Source organism: Phacochoerus africanus, chromosome 14, assembly GCF_016906955.1.
Source record: "Phacochoerus africanus isolate WHEZ1 chromosome 14, ROS_Pafr_v1, whole genome shotgun sequence".
NCBI classification, from domain to species: domain Eukaryota; kingdom Metazoa; phylum Chordata; class Mammalia; order Artiodactyla; family Suidae; genus Phacochoerus; species Phacochoerus africanus.
This window is the reverse complement of record NC_062557.1, coordinates 5,497,522-5,507,228: the sequence shown is the minus strand read 5'-3', so window position 1 is coordinate 5,507,228 and position 9,707 is coordinate 5,497,522. Positions and strand designations below refer to the sequence as shown.

Genomic DNA, 9,707 nt, shown 5'->3' with positions numbered 1-9,707 from the left:
TCTGTCAATGCCACCGCCTCCAACACCACCTCCCACCCAGGGCAGCTCCTGGGCTGGGCCAGGCCCCAAGGGACTCAGTGGGTGGGCACAGTTGCTGAGAAACTGCCCCGGAATAAACCCGGGAAAGGCCTTAGCATCCTGGGCCCAAATGGACCAAGAGAACAAGGGACTCTCACATGGGAAGGAGCCCGTCTCCCAGAGCCACCACCCCTGGCAGCCAGCCAGGCAGCTCTCCTTCCCCGCTCAGCCGTCACCACACACAGAGCCAGACAGGGTCCAGTCACTTCGTGTTTACTAGTTCACATTTTCAGCAGACAGATCAAGGTGCAAACAGGGTTTATTTCACATTAATATATTAACTGGATTTTTTTCTTTTTTGTGTCAAATAAATACGGAATTCTCTTTAAATAACCATCTCCTCACTTCATGGCCAGTCCAGAAGCAAATAAGAGCAATTTTAGTGCATCCAAGGGGCATATGCCAACCAGACATGAAGCTTAAAGGGAAGAGGGCAGGCTGAGTGGCTGGCGAGAGGTCGTGTTGGTGATAAGGCCAGGCCACAGGGGTCAGGTGCCTGGTCCCCAGCCCACCCAGAGCCCCCCAATGGACATGCATTCTCCAGTTCGAGTCGGAGAAGCCCCTTCTAGAGGGAAAACAGAAAAAGCCAAAGGAAACGAATTCCAGAAAACTAGCAGGGAAGTGGGGTGGGTCCTTCCCCAGCCGCAGCGGCCCTGCCCAGATGCCACCCGCTACCGGAAAGCTCCGAAGATCAAGAGCCCGTGGCAACAGGATGACCAACGACAATGACGGGCCAGGGAAGGGCAGGCAAAGCGGAGCGGGGGCCGAGGCCGGCCGGGAACGGAATAGGCTGACAGTCAGTCGGTGGGAAGGGGGCCTTCCACCGCCAGGCTCAGGCAGGAGGGGATGGAATGTAAGCAGGGCCTGGGGGGGCCCCGGGGGCCCTCGCCGCCGCACCCCCCCCCCCGGTGGATAAGGTGGCTACCAAAACGAGGGCGCTGGACTGTGGCGGAGGAGGTGGCCAGAGAGTCCCTCCGTGGGTAGACGCTGCTTAGAGCAGGACAGGAGCCAGGGGGCGCCCCCGCCCCGGGATGGGGAAAGGGAAGCCGGGAGCCTCCCGAGTTGGGGGGCCCTTCCCCTCCCTCAAGGCTGCTTCCTGGTAACGTTTCTATTCAAACCCGGAGGAAGGACGAGGCCCTCCCCCACCCTCTCCCCAGACTCAGCCCCGAGGGGAGGGGAGGAGGGTGGGAGGGCCTACTGGGTCTTCTTATCTTCTGGGGGGTAGTAGGGGGGTGGCGGAGGCTGGTTCTGAGGAAGAAAGGAACGATCACGTCAGAAGGGGGGTCGAAACCAGACGGGGTCCCTCCCACCCTTCGATCCCAGCAGAAGGGCTGCGGGGGTCCCTGCAGCCCGGGCTGCTCCCTCCCCGCCCCCTCACCGTGGGCATGTAGACGTTGTGAGGGTTGCCCGGGTTGTAATAGGCGCTGGCGGCTGCTTCCGCGGCCTTGGCTTCGGCTGTGAGAGCAGATGCTGGGATAAGCCCCCCCGTCCTCCGCTGCCCCAGTAGCCCCGACCCCCCAGCACTCAGGGGGCTGGTGCTGAGGAGCTGGTCCCTTCAGTAACATAGTGGTTAACGTTTCCTGCGTGCTACGCCATCCCGTCCGGTCCCTTTACACCCCCCTCCCCATCTGCTTGTCACCACAGACCCACCCGCTGAGAGTGGTGGCCGGTGCTGTGGATGAGCCGGCTCTGTGCAGAGGGAGACCCCCTGGGCCCCAGGGCACACGGCCAGCCAAGGGACGGGGCGGGGCTGGACTCTAGCTCTTCACCGCCAGGCCACCACGCTGCAGGTCCCCTGCCATCCGCCCAGGGGCCTCACCTGCAGGAGTGGAGGGGACGTCGGGGCCGCTGACCGGAGGCTCCATGGGCCCGGGGTAGGGCGGTGGCGGGGGCTGCACGTATCCCATGGCCCCGTCCATCATGGGCGGTCCTGGGTAGAACTCTGCTCGGCAAGAGAGTGACGAGGACCCAGTGAGCAGCCCGGCCCTGGCTCCCTCGGCGGGCACCCTCCCGGGCCTCTCCAGCTTCTCCGTCCTGAGCAGGTCAAAGAGCCAGTCTCCCCTCTAAAAGCCCTGGCCGGGGTGGGCGTGGTTAGTGGTGGGTGGGGGGGCGGGGCGGGCAGGGAAGGACTCACTCACCGGGTGGGGGCGGTGGGTAGGGGTAGCCAGGAGGGCAGGGGTACAGTCCATTGGCGACTGGCGGGGGGAAGACATAGGCCCCGCTGGGCATGTAAGAGTAACCATAGGCTCCGTTGGGGGCTTCACCTCGGGAGGCTACAGTACAAGGGGAGAGAGACGTGAGTGTCACCTGTCTCGGGGGCTGCGGGGAGGGCGGCCCACCGCCTGCCGCGGGGAGCTGCGGGTCCTGGGGACGTGCACGGCAGACACACCTTACCCCAGCCCACTCTGCTCCCACCACGTCTGAGCTGGCCTTGGTCGGGGGCGAGGCGAGGGGTCAGGATGGGGCGAGAGATCAGAGGGGGGTGGAGGAGGTGCAGGAAGGTGGAGAGAGGGAAGCAGGGAGGCTCAGAAAGGGTAAAGAAGGGAGCTGGGGAGGCTGGCGTCGGGGGAGGGGAGGGCCTGGCTGCCTGATGGTAGCCTAACGCCTGGCCTTTTGTTTGTTTCTATGAAGCCACGGTAAACATCCGAAAAGCTTTCCCAAAACGTCCTACACCTGCTCCAGGCAGGGGAAACCCAGCCTTTGAGGTGCAGGAGGGTGACGCCAACTAGAGGCTTCCTTCCCAACTCCTGGCCCTGGGCAGCCAGGGCCCAGAGACTCATCTCCCGACTGCTTCAGAAACAAAACAGAAAGTAAACAAACCCAAATGAACAAACCACCACCCACATCCAACGCGTCCTTGGCCCCTGTATTCTGGAGGCTTGATACCTTGCGATGCCACCTGGAGCATCCGCTGTCCAAACTCGATGGCGCCCCCTGACATGAAGGTCAACTTGTAGGACGCAGAGCCCTCCCAGCCACCTGGGGAGGGAACAGCGCATCACAGCTCAGGAGCAGCAGCAGAGGTGGCTGTTCCATTCGCCCTCTCCAGGTCCCGACCCCGCTCTGCAGGCCTGCAGGGAAGGGCCAGCCCGCCTCCTGCCCGCTTCCAGCACAGGCCCGCTTCACTGTCTGGAACTGGGGCTTCTCCTTCTCAGAACGAGCTCGCCCTCCCAGCCCCAGCCCTGTGAGCACATCTGCATGAGGGCCTCCCACCCCCAACAAAACGGCTTCCCAGGAGGAAAGGCACTCGGCAACAGCTGCCAAACGAGTTCAGAGCGCATCTCCAATCCCAAGGGGGCCTGAGGACGGACCCCTGGCTCCTCCAGCCTGACTTCTGTCCCAAGGGGAACCATGTGCTCAGTGGCAGGGCTTGGGCCAGGCGGAGTGTGAGAGGGAAGGTGAGTTCAACGCAGGGGCCTCTGGGGTCTGCAAAGAGCCTGTCACCAGGCAGGGCCCCTCTGGGTGTCACACGGAGACAGCGGCTCTGCCTGGCTCCAGGGAAGAGGCCCTTCCTAAGAACCTGATGCAGCTCCTTCTCATAGCATCTGAACACACTCTGCAGGTCATGTAAGCATCTTCACTTGTCTGTCATTTTGCTGACTTCTCGCCCTGAAAAGGATCTGAGCTGTCATTTTTTTTTTTTCTGAGTTGTCATCTTTCATGTGTTTCCCAGCTCTCAGCACCCCCCCCCCCGCCCGCCCCCTCAACTGAACAGCTGGCAGCCCAAGGGTTGGTCCTGGAAGCAAGTCCAGAGTCAAGGCTAAGGCGATCAGGATCCAAAGAGGACGTCCCCAGGCAGCAGTCAGAGGCGCCCAGAGCGCCTCTCTGGAAGCCCCGCCCATTCCCCGAGCCCCCTTGTCACCCACCTCCTGCTTCGGCCTTCACTGTTCCCTTGATGTAGTTTGCCCCAAACACAGGCTGCTTGATCTCACAGGCCTTCATCAGATAGAACGGCATCATGAAGGACTGCATGGCGTCCTTCCCCTTGGACAGAAAGATGACCTGCAGGGAGAGAGGCCCGGGCCATCACCAGCCGAACCACGGCCAGCTCAGCATCACTTCCTGTGGGTGACAAGTCCACCCCCAAGAAGGAGGCAGGCAGCCTGAGCCAGCGTCCGGCAGCCCCAGGGAGCTCTCTGCAACCCAACGCTCTGGGAGAGCATTTTTTTGGGGTGGCGGCGGGGGGGGGGGTTGGGTCTGCACCGGCGGCACACGGAGGTACCCAGGCTAGGGGGTCAAATCGGAACTACAGCTGCCAGCCTACACCACAGCTCACAGCAACGCTGGATCCTCAACCCACTGATCGAGGCCAGGGATCAAACCCACATCCTCATGGATAGCAGTTGGATCTGTTACTGCTGAGCCACAAGAGAAACTCCTGGGAGAGCACTTTTTTTTTTTTTTTTTTTATCTTTTGTTGTTGTTGTTGTTGTTATTGTTGTTGTTGTTGCTATTTCTTGGGCCGCTCCCGCGGCATATGGAGGTTCCCAGGCTAGGGGTCGAATCGGAGCTGTAGCCACTGGCCTACGCCAGAGCCACAGCAACGCGGGATCCGAGCTGCGTCTGCAACCTACACCACAGCTCATGGCAACGCCGGATCCTTAACCCACTGAGCAAGGGCAAGGACCGAACCCGCAACCTCATGGTTCCTAGTCGGATTCGTTAACCACTGCGCCACGACGGGAACTCCGGGAGAGCACTTTTTAGAGTGGAAGGCCTCTCCTGGCTGGAGAGGCCAGATGTGTGAATTCACAAGAGACGCGTGTGGCTCACAGACATTACGTGTGAGGACAGGTGCTCCGGCAGTGCAGTGGTGAGGAGGTGGCAGACGTGGAGCCCAACGAAGGGCTGGCAAGGCCAGGCAGAGAGGCGGGGGCAGGGCAGGAAGGGCTGCTGGGAGCTGAGAAGAGAGACTGGCAGCGGGCATCAGGCCCGGGGGAAGGGGCTGTCTGAAGCTTCCCACAGACTCACTGCCCAAACAGCAGCAAGAGACTCCCAGCCCACGCCCAGAGAACCTTCTGCTTCATACCCAAAACCACACTCCCTGATTAAAGAGGCCAACTTTTTCTTTTTTTTGCCACACCCAAGGCACTCTGAAGTTCCTGGGTCAGGAATTGAACTTGCACCACAGCAGCCACCCAAGCTACTTCAGTGACCACACAGGCTCCTTAACCCTCTGAGCTGGGAGGGAACTCCCAAAGGTGTCAACTTGAACCCCCAGAGCCAGGGCTCTGGGACCCTCGTCTCTCTTCCTCCAGCCACCCTCACGACTAACTCCTGGGTAGCTCCAGGCAGTGATGCTCTTCCACGCATGTCCTTTCGTATTTCTCTAGAAGTCTCTCTGAGTCTGCCAGGGTAACTCTCCGGCAAGGCCCATTCTGCAGTCTGCCATTTCTCACTCTGCAGGGCTCTGCCGGGCTCTCTGCCCAGTCCGGAGGCTGTGGCCCTGCTCCTGTATCCTATTTACCGCGCTTATCACTCGGACGTGCCCGAAGGCCTCACGGCTACTCCTGCAAGACCCGAAAAAAACAGCCTCTCCCGCCAGGCCCAGGTCAGCCCAGCGGCTGCCTCCAGCTACAGACACTCTGCAGCAACAGCTCTGGAATTTGCCCAGATTCACTGGCCAGGGGTCAGCTCAGCTGCTCAAAGAGCCTGGGGGTTCCAGAACCTGGCACATGTGACGGACACCCACGAACAGTCACCACGGTTCAGAGGCCATGAGACTCCCAAGGCTGAGGCTGACCTCACAGTGGCCTCCAGGGGCCACGAGCCGCCAAACCAACCACCTCGCTGTGCAACTTACCCGGTACGGGGTAAGGTAGACGGTGCCTTTCTTGGTGCCTTTGAAGGCCTCGGGCACATTCCTCATGTCACTGAAGGTCAGCTCTACATGGTCACAGGACATGAGAATGCTGGGGAGAGAAGCGGAAAGGCCCCGATGAGAAAGGCTGGAGTCCCGCTCCATCACCCCCAGGGCTGGGACCCTCCCGGTGAGCAGGTGCCGACCAGGAGTTGCCAGCACGTTGTCTGTTTCAGCCACTGTGAGGAAACAACAATCGCAGCGTGGAAGAGATGAGCGAGCTGGGGCTCTACAGACTCTCTCCAAACCCCACGCACACAGCCCCTAAGTGCCCAGCGCAGCACAAGAGTGGCAGGGATCCGGAGACGCCGTAATCCCTCAAGTCAGGTCAGATTATCTGGGCTAGCGCTTCGCTTTTCTTCTAGGTCCTTAGCATAGGCGTTCCGGTTTGGGTGTGTTGTTTTCTAAGCCTGCCACAGAAACATTTGAAGACATGACTCTGGCCATTAGCAAAGGGCGCGCGTCAGGGTTCCCGTAAGCCTAGGGGTGCGTGGAGTTCCCACTGTGGCTCAGCAGTAACGAACCCAACTAGTATCCATGGGGACGTAGGTTCAAGCCCTGGCCTTGCTCAGTGGGTTAAGGATCCAGTGTTGCCATGAGCTGTGGTGTAGGTCGCAGACACGGCTCAGATCCTGCGTTGCTATGGCTCTGGCGTAGGCTGACAGCTACAGCTCCGATTTGACCCCTAGCCTGGGAACCTCCATATGCCAAAGATGCAGCCCTGAAAAGACAAAAAAAACCCAAAAAACCCTGGGGTCCCTAAGCCCTGGGGATGACGGTGTACCTGCATTTTTGGGGGGACTCTGTAATTCTCGCCACTCTCAAAGGGGTTCATGACTTGAAGAGTATGGTTTACCCTTTTACACATCAAATTTTATTTTATTTATTTATTTATTTTTTGTCTTTTTGCCTTTTCCAGGGCTGCTCCCACGGCATATGGAGGTTCCCAGGCTAGGGGTCTAATCAGAGCTGTAGCCACCGGCCTACGCCAGAGCCGCAGCAACGCAGGATCCCCAACCCACTAAGCAAGGCCAGGAATTGAGCCCGCAACCTCATGGTTCCTAGTCGGATTCGTTAACTCCTACACATCAAATTTTAAACGCTGCATGTATAGTTCAATTACTGTTTCCACAATTCCTTTTTCTTTTTTCTGGGAAATGAAGCATCCTCTAAAACAAGGCACACCATTATTTAGCAGCACTGAGTCCTATGCCAGAGAGGAGGCCCAGCGGGATAAATACATTGTCCCAGAAAAGTGTCACTGAGAGGGAAAGAAACAGTCCCGGGAGAGGTTCCCAAGGAGCATGAAAAGGGTTTGTCCAGGCCTGGGACTGGCTCACACACAGAGAGGCTACACACCAGGAGCGATGTGCGGTTTCTCTGATTTCAAGACAATGAGGTTCAAGTTCATACGGCTCCGTGTGTCTTCTTTCCCCTCCCAGATGACACAGCTTCCTTCACAGGGGAGAGGTGAGTGGGGAAAAGGACTGGAACCAGAAAAGAGCAGCAGAGCTCAGAGAAAAGAGGTCACTGCCAGGAAGAGTCCGGACCTGGCAGACCCTGGGCAGGTGAGATGGAGGAAAAGTCAGTATTCTGAGGTCTGGGGATCCCTAGGAACTTCCTCTGACTCATCAAGCTTTCCAAGGCGACAGCTCTGGGTTGGGTGCTGCCTTAGCCAGCTAATAGGCTCTGGTCCCACCAAACCTCGTCTGGGGGCTCAGATTCCTCTGCTCCTTCAAGAGGCGCTTTGGGGTCAGTGTAGCTCAACCAGAGCTGGCTGGTCTCAATCTCAATGCCGTCCAAGGAGAGAGAAAATTGACTGCGGATGGATAGGAAGAACCTTGATGTTGGAAGACCTCTCTCTGGGGAGTGATCCAAGCCAACAGGAAATCAGTAATTTGTCTGTCTGTCTGCAAAGACAGAGCTTTACAGAAAATGTTTTCGACATATGACAAATATTAATTACGTAATTTCACTTCTGGGCCTCGGTTTCCCATCTGGAAACAGCAGTTCCGGAATATACCGGAAAGCTACATACTGATAGTTAAGCCTACTGACTCTGGAATCAAGACTCCTCTCCTGGTACTTTCAGCTCTGTGATTTCAGGCAAGTTACTTAACCTCTCTGTGCCTCACTATCTCGGCATGTAAAATGCGTAGAGTAATAGCATCTGCCGAACAGGGCTTATGTACTGAAGCAGGTAAAAGAGGCGCCATCTCTGACTCATAGTAGCATAGTAAATACCCACGAAATGGTAATTATTTTTGTCAAAGGCTCTCCCCATTTCTTAAAGTCACCTACTCTGGGAAAAAGGCTCAAGAACTACCCGCAGGCCCCATGTGTCTCTCCATACCCGGTCCCCGTCCAGCCGCCCCACCCTCACCCCACAGCTGATCGCTGCACCCCCGGCGGCTCCCTCACGACCCACCCACCTTCCTCCACCCCGCCCCCAGCCGTTACCCCCCCCACCCCCCGTCAGGTCCCGTCTTCACGGGTTTACTTCCCACCGCCGACCGCCCAGCGGCTACACCCTCCACAACCGTCCTGCGGTTCTCCAGGGTCCTTGCGCAGTGTTTTCACCTCTCGGTGTTGTTGACGATCACTCCGCCGCCCTCCGAGTGATTCTTGTTGAGCGCCATGGTCTCTCGGAAAAGGGTCCCGAGACTCGGCTCGAAACGCAGTGCGCTTGCGCCCTTCTTTGGCCCCGCCCCTAGTGGCGTCGTTCGTATTAGAGTCAGCCAATCACAGCTCTTGCGCGGAGGCTGGCCCTACCACCTGATCCCGGCCATCACGTGCTAATAGTTTACTCCCGCTCCCCCTCCCCGCTAGTTTCGCCTGCATCACAAACAAGTTCGAGACTACAATTCCCAGAAAGCACTGCTCGCCCAACCTCGACCTCTCCCTAGGCTAGTGGACGGACGCATTCTGGAACTTGTAGTCTCACAGACTCTAGGCGTGGATTGACTGTACTAATTGCATAACTCATCAGCCTGCGCACTCCCCACCCTCTTCCACCCAGTCCACCAAAGGACTGAAATAAACAGTTGCGCGAGTCACAGACGAGTTAGTCATAAAGGCCCTGGACGTGAAGGCTGCTGTGTGCAGCGGTGAACGTTTACTGGGGCACTTTCTTTCAGCCCACGAATGTTTATTTTCTTATTTTTATTTTTTTAGGGCCGCACCTGCGGCATATGGAGGTTCCCAGCCTAGGGCTCCAAGTGGAGCTGTAGCTGATGGCCTACGCCACAGCTCACACCAACAGAGTCCCACCCCACTGAGCGAGGCAGGGGATCGAACCTGCCTCTTCATGGACACTAGTCCGGCTCGTCAATCACTGAGGCATGATGGGAACTCCCCACAAACGTTTAGGGAACGCTTTCTACATGACTTTGTCCCTCCTTCCCCCGCAGCCCAACCCACTTAAGTAACCGCTGAGATATACAGATGAGTGCAGGACCCAGTCTTTGTTCCAGGACGTGATGGGCTGGCTGACTGGCAGAAGGGAATCAGGAAAAACTGCCTTCTCTTCCAGGAAATCAAAGCCACACCCTCCGAGGTGGGCGGTGAGACTCACCGCGCTGGGAGAGGAACCTGGGTCCAGCGGCCACACCTCACCGCCGCCTCCACCACAGCTGGCCTCGCGGTGGCGCTGCTCCCTCTAGAATGTTCAGGCTTTGCAATTGGGCTCCCCCAGCATTTTCCAGGCCAGAAGATTTAAACCAGAATTCAGAATAACTGAATGGATCTGGGCACAATGCAAGACGGGGAG

General features: G+C 58.1%; 1 protein-coding gene across 3 annotated transcripts; it reads right to left on the bottom strand.

The window, feature by feature from the left end:
- Positions 1–319: 319 nt before the first annotated feature.
- On the bottom strand, positions 320–8,774 carry WBP2 (WW domain binding protein 2). 3 transcript variants are annotated; one of them, XM_047759191.1, is made up of 8 exons: positions 8,519–8,774; positions 5,882–5,990; positions 3,945–4,080; positions 2,965–3,057; positions 2,217–2,351; positions 1,898–2,020; positions 1,457–1,533; positions 320–1,326 (listed from the first exon to the last, which is right to left on the bottom strand). In XM_047759191.1, exons 1-8 carry the CDS (start codon positions 8,575–8,577, stop codon positions 1,273–1,275), a joined length of 786 nt encoding a protein of 261 aa, XP_047615147.1. In that variant the 5' UTR covers positions 8,578–8,774; the 3' UTR covers positions 320–1,272. The 3 variants fall into 3 exon arrangements, with proteins under 3 accessions (XP_047615147.1, XP_047615148.1, XP_047615149.1); XM_047759192.1 differs by lacking the exon at positions 8,519–8,774 and adding an exon at positions 7,298–8,272; XM_047759193.1 differs by lacking the exon at positions 2,217–2,351 and having other exon boundaries at positions 8,519–8,661.
- Positions 8,775–9,707: the final 933 nt, after the last annotated feature.